This window comes from Salminus brasiliensis, chromosome 18 (genome assembly GCF_030463535.1).
Source record: "Salminus brasiliensis chromosome 18, fSalBra1.hap2, whole genome shotgun sequence".
Taxonomy (NCBI): Eukaryota; Metazoa; Chordata; class Actinopteri; order Characiformes; family Bryconidae; genus Salminus; species Salminus brasiliensis.
The window spans coordinates 13,013,333-13,037,679 of NC_132895.1; the positions used below are offsets into that span (position 1 = coordinate 13,013,333).

A 24,347-nucleotide genomic window follows, 5' to 3' on the forward strand; every position below is an offset into this window, starting at 1 on the left:
TAACCGAAAGCAAGATTAACTTGCGTTTGGAGAAGGAAGAGAAGGGTTCATGATCTGAAGCAGACCACATCTGTCAAACTTGGTGGAGGCACTGTTATTGCATTGCCATGAATAGCTGTCAGTGGAACTGGGTCACTGGTGGTTTATTGGTGACTGCTGATAGAAGTAGCAGAAATAATTCTCAAGTGTGCAGAGCCATACTTTCTGCTCAGATTTAGTAAAACGCTGCACACCTGATAGGATGACGCTTTACATTACAGACAGATACCCAAAACATACCGCACAAGCAACCTAAGAGCTTCTCAAGCAGAGGAATTGAGTGTTCACCTGACCTCAACCCAGTTGAGCGTGCTTTTCATTTATTGAAGTAAAAACTGAAGGCAGAAAGACCCCCAGTCAAGCAGCAACTGAAGACCGCTGCAGATGAGGCCTGGCAAAGCATTTCAAGGGATGAAACTTGGCATTTGGTGACATTCAAAGGTTTTAGACTTCAGGCAGTCATTGCATCTAAGAATTATAAATAAAAGTTTTATGTTTATAATTGCTAGTTTGTCCAGTTACTTTTGTGGCGATGAAAATGGAGGAACTATGTAAAAATTGTGATTTTTGGATTAAAGCTGAAAATCTACACTTTAGTCACATACTGACTGTTTCAGTTCAAATAAAACCATAAATGACACTTTCTAAATATGCATCTGTGTAGAATATATTTCTAGATATATTTTTACACACAAAAACTTTCACTGGTCTCTCTCCTGCTTCATCTGCTCAATGCTGATAGTCTTTGAAGCAGCACTGGAGATGCCTCAGGGCACATCAGATTAATTCAGGTCTATGTTCATACGGGCTAGCTTTGCTCACAGTTCAATCTTATTGTGTATTTCATGCCCAGCTGCCAGTTCACCTTAGAGAACGTAGAGAGCAGGAATATTTACTCTCCTTGTCTGCTTGTATCTCTGTGTGCAGATGAATGCAGTGGACACTTTAGGCCAGACAGCATTGCACAGGGCAGCCCTGGCAGGCCATCTCCAGACGTGCCGGCTGCTGCTGAGCTACGGAGCAGACCCTGCCATCATCTCTCTGCAGGGCTTCACCGCCGCTCAGATGGGCAACGAGGCAGTGCAGCAGATCCTCAATGGTAAACAAAAACTCTGGACGTGACCGTGCCATGTGTGTTTCAGACATCTATTCAAAAAATAAAAGTTTGGAGGCAACTTTTGGTTCCAAATCATGAAAAAAGAAATCCATGAGAAATAACATGGTTTATGTATAAAATCAGCCTGCCACACTATTGTACTTCAGGTGTGTTAGATAAATTATTACTCATTTCTCCCAAATTTGGGGTGGCAGTTAGCCAACCCTTACATATTCTCCTCCCACACGTGCACAGCCAGACCTTGCCTCTCTTTCCGAACTACTGCCGATGCGATGCCACAGGGCAGCTAGTGCGCTCTGAGAAAAGTGCTGTGTACACTGGAGTGATGTGGGGAAAAAGTGCAATCCACTCACCTTAAACATAGAATGCCCAATAGTGCTCTGCCAGTGCCCCGGCTGCCAATGGCTAGCAGCATGACCGAGGATTTGATCCAGAGACCCTTGTTTCAGGAATTCTTATGAATAGTGAACATGAAATCCACCAGGAAGCAATCCAGGAATTCCATGCTGGCATGTTTATACTGTTGACCCGCTGTAATTTTGTACTTTTAATGTATGTATATATCCTGACTGGTGTGATTTTTGTTTTTCTCTTTAGAAAACATTCCAGTGAGAAATTCCGACGTGGACTACAGGCTTTTAGAGGCAGCTAAAGCAGGAGACCTGGACACTGTGAAGGTGACTAATGCACTGTCTGAAGCTTGGGGGCTCAGATGAGCTCTGAAAGATTGGAGAAAAAAACACAATTATAAGAATAATATTACTTTTCACCGCAGTATGAGCAAAATATAGTTCTAGGTTAAATGGAACAGTATTTTATGGCTGTTAGGCAAAAAAATTGAATGATTAGACTAATTGAACCCAGCTAGAAGTACTCAAGGACAGTGCAGAACTGTTACTCTTTGCCTTCCATGCCCTTGGAAAAGGCCTGTAAAGGCTAAGCTCAATGTCTGTGTTATCTGACTTGTCTTTCACTGAGGGTGTGTATTTGAGGGAGAAATGCGGAGTCAGCTCATGTCTCTCACACATGCACAAACAGCATATCCTGTTCTGTACGCCTAATAAGAGTGATATGTACTGCTGCTGAACTGTAACCAGTGAGGTGGACAGGTCCTCATTATCAGAACTATTTAGATACTGGGTAATTATGCTAAGTGACCAATTAAAGGGTTGTTTAAGTGCATACTCCCTTCTACTGTTGCCGGTCTAGCTTTGTAACAAAGCCTATTACATATTGCTAAATCAGTAGATCTGTGTAATGGCTAGAACCTGGTGATACCATATGCATACTGATACAGGGTTTGTAGTTAAGTATATTGCAACACTAAGCAAGGCAATATATTGGTGTTGTATATTAATTATATAATGAATTAATTTCTTCCTCTTTTTGACATCTCCCTTCGCCTGTGTTTTCCTTTGCAGCAACTGTGCTCTCCTCAGAATGTGAACTGCAGGGACCTGGAGGGTCGTCACTCAACGCCACTGCACTTTGCAGCGGGTTACAATCGCGTGGCTGTGGTGGAGTACCTGCTGCATCATGGGGCTGATGTCCATGCCAAAGACAAAGGGTGAGTCCATGCTATCAGCCTTTGCCATACAGGTGCCAATTTAATACCAGTGCTTGAGTATAAGACCATTTGGTTTTACAGTGGTAAAGATCATGAACATACAGACATATCGTTGAGACTAGCGAATTATAGTGGAGAATTCTGTTTCGGATTGTGCAGATATTAAAGACACTGGTTCAGTAAGATCCTCTGGATCTGCACCCTATCAGAACTTAAGCACTTTGATACTCCCACCATATACTGATGATCTGGAGTTCTTCACATGTATCCCTGTCCTTCACAGAGGTCTGGTGCCGCTGCACAATGCTTGCTCTTACGGTCACTATGAGGTGGCAGAGCTACTGGTCAGACATGGCGCGTCAGTCAACGTGGCTGATCTGTGGAAGTTCACCCCACTGCATGAAGCTGCAGCCAAGGGCAAATACGAGATCTGTAAACTGCTTCTGAAGGTACAGACAATCTCGCACTGGCACTGACACACACAGCTGGTTCTCGTTTCAAACACTTTTTGCAGGAAGATACATTAACGTTTTTAACTTTTACTTTACAGAGGTTTATAAGTGAGCCCATTTAATGCTTCCTGCTGTTACAGGTGCCAGAATAAAACGGTGGCAACCATGGCCTAGCACACAAGCCAATCAATGTGAAATATAATATTTTATATTTCTTTGCATCAGTAGCATATGCATTTAAACAAACAACAAATAAATAGTGTAAGAGAAATAAGTAATGTTTCTTTTTTGTTTCTGCCTGCTCCAAAGGCTTAAATCAATGCACTTCCTCTATGTGAAGTAAGGCAACAGTACATTATTTAAAGGCAAACTGAGGAATGCACACACATCATTTTTACAAGAATAGATCCCCCCCCCAAAAAAAAAAAAATAAATCATTAATAAAATAAAATGGTGATATTTTAGATGCAAATTGTTGGTCAATGTGCTACATGTGAAAATGGATTTTCAGGTTTTATGCAAAATTATTTAACATAGTTTGTTGCTTTTACCACAGTACCACATGTCCTAGATGACTTGATCCTCCCTGCACGAATAGCCTGCTGATTCCACGCAGTTCTGCAGATGGTGTAGAGCCAATGCAGATATTCTTGGACTGCAACTGTACAAGGGCTGATCTGAACTTACTGTGGACAGGCTGTTAGACATCCAGAACTTACTTGTGAAAGGATTAATAGGCATTAGTCCCATGTCTTAAAAATTTGAAATGTGATAGCCTACAAATGACCACCAATGGCTGCCTCAGCTTACTGCAGTTGTTTATGAAGCCTAAGACAAAACCTCCTTGTGTCTTCCAGCACGGGGCCGACCCCACAAAAAAGAATCGTGACGGGAACACTCCATTGGACATGGTGAAGGAAGGGGACACGGACATCCAGGACCTGTTGAGAGGGGACGCAGCGCTGCTGGATGCGGCTAAAAAAGGTTGCCTTGCCCGAGTGCAGAAACTCTGCAGCCCCGAGAACATTAATTGCAGAGACACACAAGGACGCAACTCCACCCCTCTACACCTGGCAGGTAGAAGAGCCCCTCCTTTTTTTTTTCTTCTCATCTTCCTCATTTTACCTCATGTCTTTGTCACTTCTACTCATTTGTTCCCTCATTCACTCACACTCACTCACTCACACGTTCTTAAACAGGCAGCAGTTGCCATGCCGAACACCGCCCCCTCCCCCCTGGTCGTGTCTCGTAATCCCACAGCTGTCACAATGAACACGACACAGCAAGCACTAATCTCACTGTTAACCAAAAAATGAGCAGCAGCCTGCAAATCACGTTGTTCCGGTCTGCAAAAACTCATTCTGTGTAAGTCTCAAAGAGCTGTGTGGCAGTAAAGGAAATGTCATCTCACCCTTGAGGCTCGGCTAAATAAAACAGGGAGACAGGGGACATGTCAAATTAAATCTTGGCTTTCATCCTGATTTCTGCTCTAAGCAGACCCACCTCTCGTCTCGGGGTCTCTCAGGTTTTGACAACAATATATATATATTTTTTTATATGTTTGTGAAAATGAGCTTTGTATTCCCATATTTATACGTTCGTAGGCTGAGGTGATTATATATACAAATATGTGCAGTGCCTTTCTGTGGCTCCAAGCTCCTTTTATACCACGAACAAGCAGCACTGTGCTTCAAGGCCACTTTCAGACACTTTAACCACTTTCAACTGGCGGCCATACTAATCAATATCCTGCTTTAGAACAGACGCAGATGTAAAGTGCCTCAGCGGGGTTTCTTGCATTTACATCTTCTAGACTGCTTTCTTTTTTTAGACAAAAGCCTTGCTGCTAATTATTCACACACACCCGCTATGAAATGAATTGCTTTTCTGTGTCTAACCAGTGTGCATTTTTCTGAAGTAATGCGAGTGCTAACTTTGTGAATTAAATGTGTTTGGACAGTTACTTTTATAAGCAAATAAATCATTAACTCATTCCTCCTTCCTCTTAAAAACTAAGAAATAAAAAATGCTGCAGCCCTGTTTCTAAATTAAGTGCAATGTGTATTTACACCTCAGTGATGCTTAATGCTGCTTTAACTGCGGTTTGAATTTTGTTCAGATCACTTGTCATATTACTGATTTTTTTTATGTATTAATTTATTTTAGATTTAATTGAACGTTTCCTTTAATTTCTTTGTTATATTATGATTATTATGCCTTATATAATAATAAGTACTTCTTTTATAGATTTACATAATGATATCCTTTAATTGTTCTTTAATTTGTTTTTGTTTTTTTGTCAAGTTATCTGCCTCAGGATTCCCTCATAAGGCTATACAGAAGGCTAAAAGGCCCTCTCAATATGACATTTACTGAGTCCTTATGAATCATCTTCAGCTCTGTTCATCTATTATTTTTACAGCTCACTGCTTCCCTGCTAATTATATGAAAGCTTTGAGATTGCACAGGACAGAACAGAACATGGTTACTTTATATCTAATGTTTTCTAGTTTTTAAGGCATTGACTTCAGACTTTGAAATGGTTATGCCAGATGGCAGGACTGGACGGTAACACCAGAAATGTGCATCATGGTATTTTTAGTGGTTTTGCGGTTTTACATTATATCACAGTATTTTAATTTAGTCATGTGTTTATTTTTGCCTGTAAAGTGAATGGAACTAATTGGCTACACTTTTTCCTGCAATCATACCTCCAGAACGAGCACAAATATGTACAAAATAAACACCAAATAGGCTTCCCATGTCCATAAGTGTTGAGTTTCGGGTCTTGAGCTGTTGTGTTGTGTAGAGGTATCAAGAGAAATCAAGTCTATGTTGATGCAAAATGCTGAATTGGAAAGTGATATGATGAAAAAATGTGTCCTGCCAGATTCCAAACATGTAGCTTTAAATTATACACAATTGCTTGTATCATAAAATGTGAAGAAGTAAAGTAGGCCTGAACTGTAGCCACATATGTAGCAACACATTCCATTTTAATTGTAGTTTGTTTTATTATATCATCATCAATATTGGCAGATGCTGAAGGTTTCAGTAGCAGAAAAGTAAAAGCTTTGTCAGCTCTAGTGGCATCAATTATGGTGTATGCTGTCCAGGCTGCCTGTACTACTGCCCCAGTATAGAGGTCCATCTCTGCCCATAACCAGTGCTAGAGACCAACGTGTACACATACGCACGCCCACCATTAAGGTCTGAAACCTACATGCATGCAGTAGGCTATTGTTATTTGACTGTGTGTGTGAGACCAGGCTCAAGAAGTCTTCTCAATATCACTTCTTGCTCATATTGATATTTTTATGGTGCACATGCACCATTTGAACTGACAAGGAAAACAGAGCCCAGCTTCCACAAGTGTAGAATCATTATTTATGCATTTGTTCTCTGGTCCTCTGCAGCACCGTAGCTATTAAAACCTTTTTTGTGCCCAGTGGCTGCTATTGTTCTGGATTTTATTTTTTTCCCTCTACTCTCAGCATTTGTAGAGAAGATGGATTAACAGAGACAAACAATCACTATGGCAGATGCACCAGACTGAAGCTGGAAAGCAGGAGGGAAGAAAAGAACAAGCTTGCAGCATTGCAAGCTGCTCGATACCAGGCAGATGCGTTTTAGTCTACAGTCATGTCATGTTAAAGCGTCTCGCTGCTGCCTTTGCCTGTCAATGAAAAAGCCTTGATGAAAAAAGGGAAGCAAAAGGGAAAAAAAAAACACAAGTCTGCTCTTTAATAAGACTGCAGTGCCCCGAGTACCTCCCTTTCTGCAAAATTGCAAGAGGCATGGGAAGCGGACAGAAAGAGTAAAGATGAAAATATTAAAATGAGCAAAAAAAGGGAGAAGAGACCGAAGCCGTTTGATTAGCCGAGCATGTACATCTGTGTGTGAGAGACTGGGTGAGCTAGTACGATTGTGTGAAGCTCTCAGAGCTTGGTTGGTGCATTAGCAACAAGCTGAGGCCTGTAATGATGGTGTTAATTAGTAAGGGTCCTGCAGGTAGTCATCTGTTGTGAGGATCTAAGGCAGGAAGACAACCTGAAGAGAAACCCAGACTTGCTCCCAGCGGCAGTGGTGTTTGTAGTAATGGCTCTCTGTAGGGGTGAGCAATATGGGAGGGGAGGGGAGTGCTTTCACTCACACTTTCTCAATATGCATTATGTGTTGTAATATTTGGACAGACAAAATGCATCAATTGTGTGACGTTTAAGAAAAAAAAAAAGTGGAACAAGTATTTTACTTTTTTTGTTTTGTTCTGCTGCAATGCATCTAGTTATAAAGGACTGACTACTTTAGTCTCTGTAATGAAACATTTGGTTTAGTTGTTTTTAAGCAGCATTGTGTAACAATCTTTAATTTGACTGGAAAGGGATAATAATAATCCAGTCTCCATTCTGCCCAGAACAGTGCTAATGCATGGTGTAACTTTACAAGCATACAAAAGACCTCTCGTGAGAACTGCATTATGCTGTGTAACACTACACCCTGTTTTACAGTTACCTATTTGTGTCAAATCCTATATCACTCTACCTTGTCAGTCGTAGGTCGTAACGTAGGTCCTTCACTTCAGATACCACTTCTGTATCTTTCCTCTTGTCAACAGATGCATGTTTGGAACTGTTCGTTTTATAGCACATTTCGTATAAAGAAGCTTTTCAAAGTCCTTTACAAAAAGGGAAAAAGACAAGAACAGTGGGTCTCATTCACTAACCATTCTTTTCAATTAGAAGCCACACAGTTTTCATGCATGTTCTGGCATTCACCAATGTTTTCTTATTTGGCCTATGTTTCAGTACAATAGGATCCGTCTTTATAAGGGCATAGCTAAAAACGAAGGTGTGGTTAAAAAATGTCATGAATCTCATGAAAGACATTTCTGTTTACAAATTTAGATATTTAGACAAAGAACCATCTTAGGAAAATATTGGCGACAGTATGTGAAACTGAAAGTAAGCATTCTACCATGTTTTATTTTACAGCTGGCTATAATAACCTAGAGGTAGCGGAGTATCTTCTGGAGCATGGCGCAGATGTGAACGCACAGGACAAGGGCGGCCTCATTCCCCTCCACAACGCAGCTTCTTACGGGGTGAGTACGTGGGGCCTGGGGTGTCCCAGTGAGCTACTCAGGAACATGTTCACCCCCCAGACTGTACAAAGCAAACAAGGCTGCTTGTATACACATCTGTTAAACAAACAGGAACTTCCAAGGACAACAACACACAGACGCTAAGAAAGAAACAGATGTAGACTGAATAATCCATGCGTGTGCTCCTCAGAAGCCGACACACAAGACTGCTCCCTCACACAGCTGAGCCCTGTTGAGTTCTAGCACAGCTCCCAGCTTCCATTCATCCTGCTAGCTGCTGAGTGTTTTGCTGAAAGTTAGACAGTAAAACGTGTGTGAGAGATGGTGTCATTGCTGCGATTCTGAGGTACTGCCAAGAGAATCCCAGCTCATGCACTTTTAATGGAACAGTGTGGCTCATGATTCTTTCAGAAGGTTTCGGTTCTCCTTCCATGGGCCTGAGTCTATGATACCCTGTAGCTAGCTATGATTCAAGAGACCCCGTTAGAGAAAGCATGCCAAATCTTGAACAAGAAATTCTTCCCGCTTTACTCAGGGCCATGGGCTGTGAAGATTACTCCTGAAGGTCCTGAAATGATGCCATATACTAAGAAAGGTATAAAAAGGGGTTCTCCTTGGATAAGAACCAATTTTGGTTCCCAGAAAAACCCTTTAAAGGACAGTTTTTAGATAATTGTTAATGGGGGGGGGGGCAGTGGTTACATGTGAAGAACATTTTTAATATATACAGTACTTCTAATTGTCATCACTTAAAGAACCCTTTAATCTCTTTTCTATGGAGATTTGCAAGAATGGCTGCATGAGCCTGTACTGGTTTACGCAGTTAATTTGGATGTCTGGTTATGGCTGAAGGGAGAACTGCTCCTGAATGTTTGCCCGTGCTCCTGAGGACGCTCACTGCTGCCCAGCATGCACAACCATAGCCAATGTGTCTTCTGCCTTTCCCTGCTGCCTAACGATTGGTGCAGAAAGCCAATGGGGCTGGGCTGGCAGGGTGCCGAAGAGCACTTGATTGGCTGAAAAAGTCTTGGGGGAGGGCTGGCAGGCAGCTGGCCCTAGTTGACCTGGCCCAGGCCTCCCTCTGTTTCCAAGCAGGCTGTTTGTGTTCAGACTGTTAGTGCTCAGCAAGCACAGCCAGCTGATTGCAGATCCGCACTGCTGCGGCTGCTTCTGCTGCTGACCAAAGGCTAAGCCAGGACATTTCAGCCAGTCAGTAACGCATACAGATGCCTCTCAGACAGGGGAACCGTGGACATGTGTATGTCCCTGTCTCACGCTAGTGAACTTAGCTGAGGTCGATCATGTCGGCAAATCTAAGAAACATTCTTGAATATGATTGGCAACATGCGTGCCTTTCAATCAGGACAGGGTGATGTAATCATACATTGGCACTAACTGAAAGTAAGCTGATGGTAATCCTTAAACTGCCCATGTTGAGAAATGGTTGGAAAATGATGAAATGGGCACAATTTAGTTGAACAGCTTGCCACATAGTATTGAATAACACTTGTAATAAATGTTTTTGTCGCGGTGGATTGTTATAAGGCATCATTAGGGCTGTGGCAGAGCAATATGGCCTACTGTCTAAGGAGTAGTTCCAAGCATTTTCCACATAGCTTAAAGTGGTATTCCATTTTTTTTATCCCAATAGTTCTCTATAATTAACAGGTAAAAATGTAAACCAAAGTTTTTCAGAGTGGTTTGATGTGCAGTGTGGCATTGTAGAAATATTTACCTCTGTTGTTCACAACAGGTGATTTGAAATCATTTAATGTCTTAAATAACTGAATAACAGGGTTTTACAGTGCAAGGGGAACAGAGTATTGGTATAGGAGCACCAGTGCGAGAACATTTATTTTGACCTGAGTAACCCAGGTTTATGTTTACATCTGGAACACTAGAATGCTACTGTTTTGACAGGCCGTGGCTAGAAAATCAGCCTACTTAGGCTTTTTGTGACGTCTTTGATAAGCTAACTGACCTGTTAGGTAACAAACTTGCATAGCTGTCCGTCCTCACAGCTTAGTTAAGAACGGCTAGTTAAAGATTAGCCAACCTTGCCCCATCAGGTATGTTGATTTTGGGAGCATGAAACCTAAACTAAAGCAAATCCTGTGAATGATGGTAATGATAGGTGCTCTCTCTCTTTAGTGAGTTGTGAATTTGATCAGCTCACCAATACGAATCAAGGCTTTCAGCTCCCAAATACCTCTTCATTCAGAAGCACTGACAGTATTTCTCAAAATAAGCCACGTTAGTATTATATATTTCTCCCAGAAACACAACTCTGAGTTTTCTAGTGATGCTGTCCCTTTTTTAAAAAGTATTTTCCACAGGGTTATATGACATGACTGGTCAGTTACCTAAGCTTAGCTGAAACATGGAAAAACTGTAGGTTCTGTTAAGTTAGTGACTAGTCAAGGTGCTTTCTCAATGCAGTGCTTTCTAATCGCAGTACTGATGTTTGCAAATTCTAGTAAACACACGTATGGTTCAGAGATTGTAAAGCAAAGGATTACCCCAAGCTATTTTTTCCTTTTTTTTAATTTACCACTGATATAACTTAAATAATTATTTATAAAGTTGTGAAATTATATGATGGTTTTCCACAACAGCCTTCTTACCCACAGCTTAATTATGAAGCGATTCTACTGTTTGTTTCTGGATATATCAGGAAAAGATAAAGATCCTTCACCTTAATCAGCTTGGCACATTCCTCCATCAGTGTTTCGCTGAGTGTATTACACCTCAACCACCAACTGCCTTAATGTTGCTGTGAGCAGAACACTGCAACCGCTACAATCTGATACTGGCTTGACGAGGATACTAAAGCACCGTGTAACACTTTGCTCATGGTCCATTGTCTCAGCTGTAAATATTACAGAAAACAAATGTAAAAAGTTACTAATGACAGCAAATAACAGGCATCACATAGGTGGCGTTCCTTAATTGGAATCATTTGAATTATAGTGTTGTGGTGATAGTTTTCACTCAGCAGTACTTTGAATTCACACCACACTGTATAAAATAAATAAATAAATAAATAATAAATAAAATAAATATAATATAAATGAAAATAATCCTTCCAGTGATTTTTGAATGATACCATAAAAGAACCATTTTCTTGAACCCTGTTTGTAATAGAGATATGTGATGGTGTAAAACCTTTAAATGAATAACCTTCACATCAAATCATGGTTCCTTAGAGCTGAAAATGTGACTCTCCATTGAACCAAAAGAGGCTGTTGTATGGCATTGTTCAAAGAACCATTTGAAGCACCTTTATTCACAAACAGCAAACAGCAGGTCATACTAACCTTGCTGCTTGTTTCTCCGCAGCATGTGGATATAGCGGCTCTGCTGATTAAATACAACACTTGTGTGAATGCCACAGACAAGTGGGCATTCACCCCTCTGCATGAGGCGGCACAGAAGGGTCGTACCCAGCTGTGTGCGCTTTTGCTGGCCCACGGAGCTGACCCCACCATGAAGAACCAGGAGGGCCAGACCCCACTTGACCTAGCTACGGTAATACACTCACACTCACTTTGCTTATAGACACACAAATACATACAAATACATGCACGCACTCACAAACAAACTGATGTACATAGACTTGTGTCCAATTTGCCACTATACCAACAGATGTGAGATAGATGAGTGTGAAAGACATTCACAGCAGTATTTCTAAGGAACTTGGGTTTTTTCTGTGCTATGGATTAAAAACAAAACATCTGTAGACTGGATTATAAAAACTGAATTGAAGGAGGGACAGAGATGATACTTAATCCACAGATACGTTAGGAACATTTGTCCTCTAAAAATATTGTTTTTAAGACTGTTTCCCCTTTGTATGCATTTGGGAATGGCTTAACAGGTGTTATCAGGTGTAACCTCTGGTAATAAGGCCGGCGATGGAAGGCAGCACTAATCCAGATGCTGTGCTGACCTTTACTTAGTTGGTATATCCATGCTGTATTGGAGGAGCTCACAACTGGCTTATCCTCTTATTGCCAAAGAACACAGAATACATGCGAAGTGAAGTGAACAAGAACTCCCTCTCCTTTCACCATCCTCCCACAGAGAACTCCCCTTACTGGGACTCTGTGGTTACTGCTTTGTCATCGCCATCGCTTTATAGAATCTAGTCTAGTCGTCAGTCTAGTCATCAGTTAGCTGTATGTTGTGTTAAATAACCACAGTTAGGCTGGATTGCTTGTTTCTGACGTGGCGTAATGTATAACATGCAGTAGACACAAGATTCGGGCAAGATTCAAAAGCTGCATTAAGGCTGTTGCACATTTTAACATACATGACCAGACTGCTTCTAGTTTCAGTGTAAGGACTGGAAAGTGAAAGGGGGTTGGGTAGTTTTAGCTCCTTGTTCAGGAGCTGAAATGGGTCTCTGTAACTGAAGTTTAGTCCACATTGGAAATGCTTTTACTGTACATAACGAAGCATCAGCGAGGTCAAGTGAACACTTTTGATGTCTGTTAAAATGTACAGAACAGTTAATCTCAAACTACTCAATCTTGCTTTTTTCCTCTCTTTCTCTCATTTCTGAAGGCTGATGATATCCGAGCACTTCTGATTGACGCCATGCCCCCTGATGCCCTGCCCAGCTGCTTTAAGCCTCAGGCCACTGTGGTCAGTGCCGCGGTCATCTCCCCTGCCTCTACACCCTCCTGCTTGTCGGCCGCCAGCAGCATTGATAACCTGGCTGGGCCTCTGGCTGAACTGGCTGCAACAGGAGCTTCTGGACCTGCTGATGGGGCCTCTGGGACTGAAAGGAAAGAAGGAGAGAGTGAGTAGATCTAAATCTCCTGATTAAAGATGCGTTTCCATGCCTAGATTTAGAATAATGGACCCATTGTCTCAGACACTTTGCATTAAAGCTCCAAGATAACAATAAAATGAATATACATTGCACCTCTCTTTCTGTTGTTTCCATAATGTGAATCTGGCAGTTCTTCTTTGCGTTTTGTCAAATCTCATCATGAATGGATCAGTATAAATGCTCAAAAATGACTTGAAATAAAGGTTAAAGGTATTCCTTCTCCTGTAAAGTTGCCTTTTTTGAGATGTTACAGCAGCAATATGTAAGTAAACATTGTTATAGCATGGGTGTACAATTCACCTTCCAGTCAGTATAATCCATATATGGAAATGTATATAAATATATATAATAAATATATTTGTTGAGGTACCTAGTCATGTAGTCTGCCTTTACAAACATTTTTGAATCATTCTATAGAGCTTACTGTGTTCCACCATGGTAAGGATAATAGGATGCAACCACTGCAACAATTTCTTTCTGATTCTTGCTTCTCTAGTTGGCAGTCTGATGCATAGGGATTTAGAATAGGGTGTTGTAGGAGCAACTGTAGGTGCCCCAATACTTTTGTCCATATTGTGCATTTCAACTGCTTATTGAATGGGTCACAGTCAGGGGCAGCCAGTGAGAACAGTTTACATACATCAGTATTAGGGACACAACTACAGGAAGTCTATTTAATTCTGGGGGATAGAGAGATTGTGTAAAGAAGGAATTATTGTATATGACATGGAAATTTTGCTACATATATTGATACGTATGTACGTACGTAAGTATGGGAAAATGTTATATTGTATGGGACCCTTTTATACTGGTGGGTTATTTGGGGTTATTCTAAATCAGTTTTGTTTCTGCTTGGTTTTCAGTTGCTATCCTGGACATGAACATCAGCCAGTTCTTGAAGAGTCTGGGGCTGGAACATCTGAGAGACATTTTTGAGCGGGAGCAGGTGAAAATGCTACTCTTTGTATATACAGATAAAGTTGCTGCTGTGCATAGTCTACACTGCTAGTGCCAGACTGTCAGTTGCAATGCAGAAATGCACCCACACTATCATTTTTACCAAAAAGATCTGAGCCTTCTCTTCAAAGCTATGCAAATGTAATAATGTCCCTTGCGATCATCATCTTTTCAATATCCCCACGCTCACCCTCTGCCCTATCATTTCCATCCAGATCCATTCATAACCAGCCACTGTGACATTGCATGCAGCTCTCATTCTCACTGGAGCAGAGCTCTGTATAACCTTAAAGTGCTTTGGACTGTGTGTGCGTGTAAGGGAGAGAGAAAGAGGGAGTGAGAGAAATAGAAATAATGCTGGGGGTGAGTAAGCTGACCCCTGTTCTCTATTCCTGATTGATCCAGCCATGCTGCTGTGTGTTTCGCTGGACACAGGGTATCTATGCTGGGAATGTTTTTTTCCCCTGTCTGAGGCAGGAAGTGGTGGCGCCATGTTTCTCACGCCGGCCCGTGCCGGCCGCTCATTTGCACATAGATGAGTAGAAAAGGCTCTTACAGTGACCCCGACAGAGAACACAGTGTTTATTAAGGAGCAGGAAGCTGCCCTGATTGTATAGTTGGCTTTTATGGACATGCTTTCCCCTAACTCTTCTGCTCTCTCGCTCTCTCTCTCGCTCTCTCTCTCGCTCTCTCTCTCGCTCTCTCTCTCTCTCAGAGGGTGATAGGAATGTTAGTCAGAGAATTATATGTAATGGAGTCCTTTAGTCAGAAAGGACCCACTTGCTGAGACTGTGGTCGGGTTTCATGGGCACTTTCCTGGGTCTCATTTTATTTCTTGATATCCCTTCGCTGTCTCCCCACCCCCCATTTTCAATCTTTTTCTCTAGCTGACTTTCTATCCATGCATTTTTATGCACACTTTGGCATAGAATCAAGAGATATCCCTTAAACTCTAATCAAGAAGACACTGTTTATACCTGGTCACTTAATGTGGCTAGTATCTGGATTGTATCCTGATAACATTTTAGGCACCTGCATTTACACTTGGTAGTCATATGTGCCTCCAGTTAGACAGCCATCCAGTTGCTGTGTGGAATGAAATATATGTTAAGTTGGCTCGTTGTGAGATGATCATTACTGTGGTTTTGGTTGTACTGGGAGAGGTTTGGCTGTTGAATGTGTCTTGGAGAGATAGATGTGTTTATACTTCAATAACATTTGGCTCAAATGTGTCTCAGACCACCTCTTGGATCTTGGGTGTGTTTACACTTGCATTTTTATGTGGCCTGCCCTCATCCAGATATAATCCTGATTCTCAAGACGCATGGAGTGGCCAGGTATACAGGGTCATGATGTGTGTTTTGGTGCTATATGGAACCCATTTATAAAGATTCTATAAAGAAGGTTTTCTTGTATTTCAAGAGCCATTTATTTATCCAATTGGTTATTTGAGTTGTGGATTTATATAGAACCATCACCTTTACTTAATCTTTGAAGAACCCCTTTTTTATTGAGATATTTGTTTGGGTGGTTGGCTTTACTAAAGAGACCCCTGTTTCATTTAAAATAGTTCCATGTAGAGCCTTTACTTTAGTCTTTTATAGAACAGTTGACTTTACTAAAGAAAAACACTCTAAGATTGTAGAAGTTTGTATGACCACTTGAGGTGAATAATTATTTCGCTTTTTGAGAGTCTGCTGATCAGGAGGTCTGGTCTTTGTTCAGCAATTACTGATGGACTGACAACAAAAATGAAAAGCTGCTCAGCATTGCAGTTGTTCTGTAACTCGTTCTGCAAGTGCTTTTATGGACGTGATGGAGGTTTTTATCCTTAAACAGCGCATTTGAGTGATTCGCTTGCTATTAATTTGATGGGAGCCTGAGTTCTGTCACAGAGTTATGATTGATTGAGAAGTTACAGTAAGAGGTGTGGGATGATTGAGTCTTCAGAGAGAGCTCACATGCTGAGGCTCAGTGGTCAGTACTTAGACATCTCCCTCTCTACAGTCACTGCTCTCACCTGGCCTATGTGCTGTGCTCAGCATGGCTCCTGTCTGGGTGTACCACTGTGCCTCATCTCCTCGTTACCGCTGCTGGCAGCGCAGCACTCTGCACATTTGTCTCCCCTTGCCTTCATTAGACTAACAGCTGCATCTCTCCACATCCCTTTGAACTGCTTCCCAGCTTTTTTGCCAAGAGACGGACAGCTACGGAATTGTCCTCCATGGCTCTGAGCGGGGCGGTATCTCAGATGTCTGTAGCCATCACGTCCTCTCCTGTGCCTCAGCGGGGCCTGCGTGCCTGTTGATTGAAGAGTACAGTGTTTGCTGAGAGAGGTGGAGGGGCAGTGAGAGGCAGAGAGAGAGGACAGCAGCTCCTGGGCTAATAGCCTGTGGCAGGCCTATCATGGCTGTGATGTATTGCCAATAAGGGGGCCATTGAAATTGGGAGTGTGCAAAGGTGAGATGATGGCAGCTGACAGAGGAGGATGCTGAGTGAATAGTAAAATCGCACGGTGACTCCTCAGCTCCCCCACTGCTGCCGTATCTGCCACCAGCTCAGCATCTCTGTCCCTGGAGATGCCTACAGGCTCTCGGCTCCTTCTCTTTCTGACTGCAGCATCCATTACCCTTAAATCATCATCTGTGTGCGTATGTGGGAGGAATTCTCATATAGACATGGTCATGATTAGAGTGCCATCTGAGTCACACTTTCTAATCTCCATCCAAACCTCCTGCGATTTACTAAGTATATCTTCTTAGTGGGAGGGATACTCTGTATGTGAACAGGCCATGGGAATGGTCTTAGGACTGGACTTCTATATCCAAATTTCTATTTTCTATGTCCAAATAAATGCTGAACAGACTGCATGCTTTTCCCTTTTCACACTTCCACTGTTTTCCCATTGGTCGCATCCTGCTTGCCAACATGTAATTGGTGCACTGTGAAACATTTATTTATTTATTTATTTATGTGTTTTATAGATCACCTTGGATGTCCTGGCAGATATGGGCCATGAGGAGCTAAAGGAAATCGGGATCAACGCGTATGGCCACCGCCACAAGCTCATCAAAGGCATCGAGAGACTGCTGGGCGGTCAGCAAGGTCAGTGCAAGACCACTTGCCGGAGTCTCTTTGTATTTTTCAGACATCAATGTAGTCGGCTGGTCCAACATCTAAAAATGAATTGATGACTTATTCTCGATACTCGTTTAACAGTACATTAGCAATCATTGGTCAATAACACCTAAAAAATAGTAACCAGTGGTTCTTAGTCCTGATCCTGGAGTACCACTTTCCTGCTTGTTGGATTTTTTTTGTCCTGCTCTTAAGTGTTCTCTTAGGGGATACAGGGGTTGCTAAGGATAATACAGAAATGCATGTATCTCTACATGGTAACATTTTTTTCCTCCAGTTTATTAAATCTGTTTATTCCATATCTCAATATTGCCGCAAAAACTGTTTACATTATTAAACATTATTTAAAATTAAACTACAACTACAGATTCATTCAACTACAAACAGACCCTTTTTTACACCCGGTCACTTCATGGGCCTAGAATCTGGATAGTATCCTGATAAGATTTTAGCCACATACAATTACACTGGGTAGTGAAAGGCGTCTCTAGTTAGACTCACAACTTTCCTGTCTGCTTTCCTTAATTCTGCCTGATCTGTATCTCATGGCCTCAGTAAATACACTGGCAGAGCTGACAGGATCTCATAGATCTGCATGACTAGCAGATCGAATAAAATCTAGTAAATGATGGTTTTGGGCATAGCTGTTTGACAAAGGTTTGCTCCAGGAGCCTGACCTAAAAACTGCCTTACACGTGGTAAATAACCACATGGTTCTTACATAGGTTCTAACAGTCTACCAAGAGGTCCAGTCAGGGTCTCTGTTGGTTCTCTTTCTCAAACGTATGTGATTATCGCCTCTCAAGGATCAGCCTTAGATTACTTTACATTACATTGCTCATTCTACATCAGTATTATAACAAAAGCGATGTACCTCTCTATCATGACAGGTGCCAACCCATACCTGACATTCCACTGTGCGAGTCAGGGCACAGTCCTGATTGACCTGGCCCCAGACGATAAGGAGTTTCAGTCTGTGGAGGAGGAGGTGAGTGGAGAGCAGATCTGTTAGTGAGGACTGATAAAGCAGCAAGCACATAGGGCTCTCGCTGTAGAGTAGCGAGTTGTTTTTCTTCATTTTGTAATCTCTTTTATGCGCGTGTTTGTGTGTATGTGTGTGTGCGCTCATTTCAGCTGCAAAGCACGATCAGAGAGCACAGGGACGGAGGCAATGCGGGTGGAGTCTTCAGCAGGTACAACATCCTGAAGGTAAGCAAGAGCTGAACCTGCAGCTCTTGGAAAATAAACAGGCACTTGTTCAGCTGTGTTTATCTGAATGCTGGGTTACAGGCACTGCTGGTGGGGGTGGCATTGCGTCTGACAGCTCTTGACTAAATGAGCATGTGTATGTTTGTGTGTGCGCAGATCCAGAAGGTGGTGAATAAGAAGCTGAGGGAGAGATACGCACACAGGCAAAAAGAAATCGCTGACGAGAACCATAATCACCATAACGAGAGAATGTTATTCCATGGTACTGCCTACATCCCAAACACAGAGCAATTTACACACTTGTTTTTCCTTCATTGGACTCCACTCACTTAACCTTTAGATGTCAAGAGTTATTACTGTTTTGCTGTACTGTTTAAAAGCAATTACGTAATTATTAGTTACATAACGTTCATGTATCAACAGGCTTGGATTTGCAATTTCGACTTGTTTCAGTGACAGTGATTAAAAAAACATAATTAAGGCTTTTTTTATGAATCTTTTTAATGCCTTTGTCATGTTTAAGACCTCTGCAACATATAGTAATAATAATATTTTATATATTATATAATGTAATATATAAAGAATAACAATAGCATAAATAATTAATTAAATCATGTTAAATTTATTAATCGGCTACATGTTTTGAACAGAAAACAGGTTTGTTGTCTGTTATCTGTGCACTGTGTGCGCCACAAAAAAACGTGTCATTTAAATACTTGTGTAAGATCTAAGGGATTATAATCCTGTGTGTTCTGTATGTTTTAGTTTAAGGTAAACTGACTGTTAGGATTAAAGGTCTGGCTGGCTTTAAAGGATTAAAGGTCTAAGGAAGGTTCATAACCCCTAAAAAGTTCCTCATACTTGCACGTATAGATTACAAACATGCTTCTGTGAACCTCCTCTCTCCTCTCTAGTCACCAGGCAGTTTTCTGAATCTCCTCAACCTGCTCTCTTTCTGCAGGGTCTCCCTTCATTAACGCCATCATACACAAAGGCTTTGACGAGAGACATGCCTATATAGGAGGCATGTTCGGAGCAGGAATCTATTTCGCAGAGAACTCCTCCAAAAGCAACCAGTATGTTTACGGCATCGGCGGCGGCACTGGCTGCCCCACGCACAAGGACCGCTCCTGCTACATCTGCCACAGGTACCAGCTCCACAACATGCAGATTTGTCACTCTTGCAAAGGCTCAGGCCTGCAGTTCATTTTAGTGACCAGATGATGGTGCTGTCGCTCATGCAATGTTCTGGCTGCTTTTGTGTCATGCAGGCAGATGCTGTTTTGTCGAGTGACCCTGGGCAAATCCTTCCTACAGTTCAGCGCCATGAAAATGGCCCACGCTCCTCCAGGGCACCACTCGGTCATCGGCCGCCCCAGTGTCAATGGGCTGGCCTACGCAGAATACGTCATCTACAGAGGGGAACAGGTGAGAGAACATCTACAGATTTAGCATTTTAGCTGAGGTTACACTACGGCCCAGTGGAATATTTGTATTTCTTTACTCTTACGGCTGTCATAAGGATTTGATTAAATGTCTTAACTGACAATAACTGCAGTAACTGACACCTAAACATAAGAATCTTAAGTCTGTTATTTAGTTGTTATTAGAAAGTATTGTTCAATAACTGTGAAATACTGTGTTCAAATACTATGAATTATTCTGTAGCCAATATTAAAGTGAAATGTAAGTTATGTGCAGTAGAATGCAAAAGTTTGAGTAAAATAAAGCTCATGAATCCTCTACAGGAAAACAATGTGCTAAATTTTGCAGATAGACAGTGTTTGCAAGAAAATGTGCAGAAATGTGTTGTGTATAGAGAGGTTGTACTTTAGTTTAGAAAATCTAACAAATTTGCTACAGCTGTAGCTATAAATGTGAGCAGTAATCATGACCACATGTATAAGACAGCGATCACCATCTCCTCCTGGGGATGTACCTTGCTAAGGTTCCCAAGTTCCACCACAAACTGAAATCCAAACATCATACTCTGCTAATGCTAATTAGAGACTTTAGAAAAGCGGTCATTAGGGGGATCAGGTGGGGTTGATTAGAGTTGGAGCTAAACTCTGCATGATGGTAGCTCTTTAGATCTGCGGCTTTAGTTACCATTATCATAAGGTGTCCAGAGAAGAATTTTAACTTGGCCCTATAACGTAACTACAGCTCTATTCAGATTGGAGTAGGTTATTAGGGGATGTATCCTCAATGATAAAACTCTAGCATCTGGGCAGCAGTGAAATCACTACAGTAGTGGGGTTTTGTATCTGAATGTTTACACTGTGGGGTCACAATTACAACAGTTCTTGAAGTTTCAATAAGAGTTTCCTTTGCTTTCATTTGACAGTTTCTTTTTCTAAATGCAAAGCGAACAAAGATCTGCATCTGAACGGGACTAAAGTGTTCAGAAAACTGTTAAACTCACTGAATAGAAGATAATTCTGTCCAAGTTTCTCAGGATGAGGAAAAAAAACAGACATGGACGATTTGGATGGAAATGACATTTAGAGGAGCTTCTGTGAAAGAGAGAATTACCTCACAACTAGTCCCATCTCAGCAGGGCTTGTGATAACGCACATTTCTACAACGTCAGTTCATTAATCTGACAGCTCTGTATTTTTGCATTGAGAGCAGAGAGCAGAAGGTGCATTGTAATCTTAACCAGATTGGTTGTTTACTGGTTATTTTCTTGCACGGTTCTGTCCAGGCCTATCCAGAGTACCTCATCACGTACCAGATAGTGAAGCCGGAGAGCACAGCGCAGCCCCCAGCAGCAGCCGAGCAGAAGTCTTAGTGGGCCTCTACCCCGTCCCCTGGCCTCGCCTCTTGTCTGCTGTGGCCTCCTGCACACTTCTCAGACTGTTACTCAAACACTTCACACACATTACGGCCTCCACAACCACCTCCGACTTCTCTCCCCTTTCCTTGTTCACCACTTCCACTTGCCTTTCCCATAAATGGTTCATTCCTGCACTGCCTTGTTTTGTTGTAAATTCCTCTTGTTTTCTCTCCCCCCCCTCCCCTCCACAGTTTTTACTTGGAAGTGTTGCCTTGCTGGGCCTTAGCCCGACCGTACGCTCCTCTTCTGCTGAGAGACGGGCTAATGGTAGTTGTGTGGTCAGGGCAGTGGCCGCGATGTTCAGGACTAAAGGGGAAGAGAGAGGAGGATGAGGATGAGAGGAAGGTAGTGAACTTACTGCCCACTCTGAGTGATAACACGTGAAAGAAAAGACAACAAGTGACCTCTTTGCCATCCCCTTACCCTTTAATACTGTTTTAATCCGGTCCCCGGACAAGCATTACGCGTCATGTAGCTTCTTTTCTTTGAACCATTTTATTGTCATTTTTTGTTGGAATTGTTTTAAAAGTTCAAACTTACACTATGACATGGACCACGTCTCCGTTACACTCCATAGGGACCTAAAAAAAAAAAAAACTACCGTTTATTTTAGTTTATTTTATTTCACTATGACGTTCCGTGAAGCCGATCGGCTGCTCCTGTTGTGTGTGTTTGTTTTTTGTTTTGTTTTTTTAGTTAAACTAATTGTTCTGAAAGCCTTAGAAAAGTTTCTGAGTGGGCACAGAAGGTGGACACATGGAAATCCGTTCTCTGAATGAAAAAGAAAAAAAAGCCTTTAATAGCAAAACATTAACACGTTCACTTGGGATTGTTTGACTTTGCACAGGAAGAAACTGGTCAGAATTTTCAGCCCTCTTACCCGTAGCTTAATCATAAATCAGCTTTTTTAAGGACTTGCACTTTTAGACAGGATTTAAGTTATTCTAAAGAAACTGAAAATGGCATTGAATTAAAAAAGTGTCCTGTGATGTACTGGTTATGTAACGGACAATGCCTTGTAGAAGCTCTCGTGCTGTTTACTGATGAAGAGTGGGTTCATTAGGACCGTAAATGAAGTGGAACTTCCTTCCTTTGCTTCCATACGACTCTATCGTTCTTTTGCCTCCTCTGTGATTTGAAAGACATTAACCTCAAAACGATCTGTACTGTGTTTTGTTTTTGGACTCATTCATTCCGGCGTAATCTCGATCTTCTCGAGGTTCTTCTGCAATGGCACACAATATAACGCCATTTCTCATGTCAAACACTACTGACTGATCAACATCATTGCTTGCACATTCACAGGTTATGTACGCACGGTAGGAGGGAAAAGGTGTTTGGACTAAGCGACTTCTGGCCCAAAGCGAGTTCTCTGTGTTTTGTGGGGTGGTTTGTCACCAGTAATCTTATATACCCTTATATACTGTTGTGCTCACTGGGGGCTCATGCCGTTCCACATGATGGACAGGGCACAAATATTCTCAGCCTGACTCACCAGGTAGCTCCTGGTTTCCTCTATTTGTTTTTTTTTTGTTTTGTTTTGTTTTTGCTTTTTGGTGTACCTTAACCAGATCCAGCAACGGGCTTTTCACCACAAGCGATCTGCAGACTAATTGAACACTCCTCAATCATGTAAACCAGTCTTAATAAAGTACATATGTCATACGTTTTGTCTGCTTTGTCTTCTCTTGTTCTGTTTCGACATGCATCCTTTACACACAAACACACACTGGTGCTGTCCTTTGACTCACTTTCCGTGGTATTCTGTGGAAATGGCCTTTCATTCAGCTTAACTGATTTGGTTTGCAGAGCAGGTGGGAGATTTTGGCCAGCAGCAGTGGGGTGGATTTTGCAACTGGCTTCCTGAGAGCTGAGTGGGCTGAATTGTTTGCAGGTTAGAGTTGATTGCTATCAGGCTGATCACAGTGGGAAGCAGGATGTTAATCAGGGCTTTTGTTGCAAATACTGGTGCGGCTGGATATGTGGTCAACAGTCTCACACCTTTATCACCTTTTTCAGACGCAGACACACACACACACACACACTAAGCTTTTGATCAACTGAGTTGATCTATAGCACCTTACAAAATCCTTACACTGGGCAATGGGTAATTTCCTTTAAGGCTTTCCTTATCTTGTCAGAGTATACTGTATATTGTTGCTGTCCAGTGAAAAACATGCAAAGTCTCCAAATGGTGACTTTACAGGAGAAGGTAAATACGTTCTTAACTGTATGTGCTTTTCTGATCATCCAGCATTATTTATACAGTGTACAGAAGCAGCTGCAGGGTTCAAACCATGGAGAAAACTATAAACTGACAAAATGGAGATTCTGGAGATTCTCAACCCCCATTACAAATAAGGTTTTTAACCAAACTTACAAACGTTTTGCAGTAAACAAATAAAACAAGAACAATTTCAGCACAAATTACCACTTTTAATGACAATCGCAGTCTCACCGTTATTCACCCCCCTTTTCATGATCAGGTGACCTCGCTATGTTACTGTACTTGAGTATTAGTCACGTAATCATTTTACTATTACTCCCTACATCTGTAAAATAATGTAATGTAAAAAAACCATTTTTCCAAACGGTGTCGTTGATTATTTATATATATACAATATATATTTTTTTTTTTACTTTTTTTTTTACTTTTTTAATGTAACTTTTTAATCTTACAGTTTCTAATCAGACAGCTAACCGCACGCGCTGATGTTAGTGAATCTGAATCAGTAGAAGAATCGGTTCTTGTAAAAAAACAAACTGAGCTAAGCTTCGGTTCTGTAATCTGACTGAAATCACAGGTGCTTTACATTTAACTGTGTTGGATGACCGAGGCCGTGTCTGACCCTTCCTGCTGTATCTCAGTGTTTAACTGGACAGCTGATGGGTCCTTCAGCCTCTACCTTTCTGAAGCCCAGATTACCGTCGATATCTGTCCGGTCCGGTCCGGTCCGGTCCGAAGTAGAAGTGTCAGGTGTGTGAATCGGAGGCGGCTCTGATGGCTACACTGAGAGCTGAATCAGGCCATGGTCCGCACAGCAGTTCTGTTCACCTCAGTGACCGTCAGCTTTCCCACTGAAAGACACCT

At 41.8% G+C, this 24,347-nt stretch overlaps 1 protein-coding gene across 2 annotated transcripts in view; it reads left to right on the forward strand.

Annotated features, from left to right (window-relative positions):
* tnksa (tankyrase, TRF1-interacting ankyrin-related ADP-ribose polymerase a) overlaps positions 1 to 22,921 on the forward strand; it is an 82,336-nt gene extending 59,415 nt beyond the window's left edge. For both annotated transcript variants that reach the window (XM_072662672.1, XM_072662673.1), the window contains 16 exons: positions 967 to 1,138; positions 1,754 to 1,833; positions 2,578 to 2,723; positions 3,007 to 3,172; positions 4,033 to 4,252; positions 8,167 to 8,276; positions 11,616 to 11,804; positions 12,843 to 13,080; positions 13,977 to 14,059; positions 17,055 to 17,175; positions 18,099 to 18,196; positions 18,343 to 18,417; positions 18,574 to 18,679; positions 19,379 to 19,565; positions 19,689 to 19,845; positions 21,125 to 22,921. In XM_072662672.1, coding sequence (XP_072518773.1) covers positions 967 to 1,138; positions 1,754 to 1,833; positions 2,578 to 2,723; positions 3,007 to 3,172; positions 4,033 to 4,252; positions 8,167 to 8,276; positions 11,616 to 11,804; positions 12,843 to 13,080; positions 13,977 to 14,059; positions 17,055 to 17,175; positions 18,099 to 18,196; positions 18,343 to 18,417; positions 18,574 to 18,679; positions 19,379 to 19,565; positions 19,689 to 19,845; positions 21,125 to 21,211 — 2,235 coding nt within the window. In that variant the 3' untranslated portion in view covers positions 21,212 to 22,921. The remainder of the gene's footprint in view (positions 1 to 966; positions 1,139 to 1,753; positions 1,834 to 2,577; positions 2,724 to 3,006; positions 3,173 to 4,032; positions 4,253 to 8,166; positions 8,277 to 11,615; positions 11,805 to 12,842; positions 13,081 to 13,976; positions 14,060 to 17,054; positions 17,176 to 18,098; positions 18,197 to 18,342; positions 18,418 to 18,573; positions 18,680 to 19,378; positions 19,566 to 19,688; positions 19,846 to 21,124) is intronic.
* The last annotated feature ends 1,426 nt before the right edge of the window (positions 22,922 to 24,347 follow it).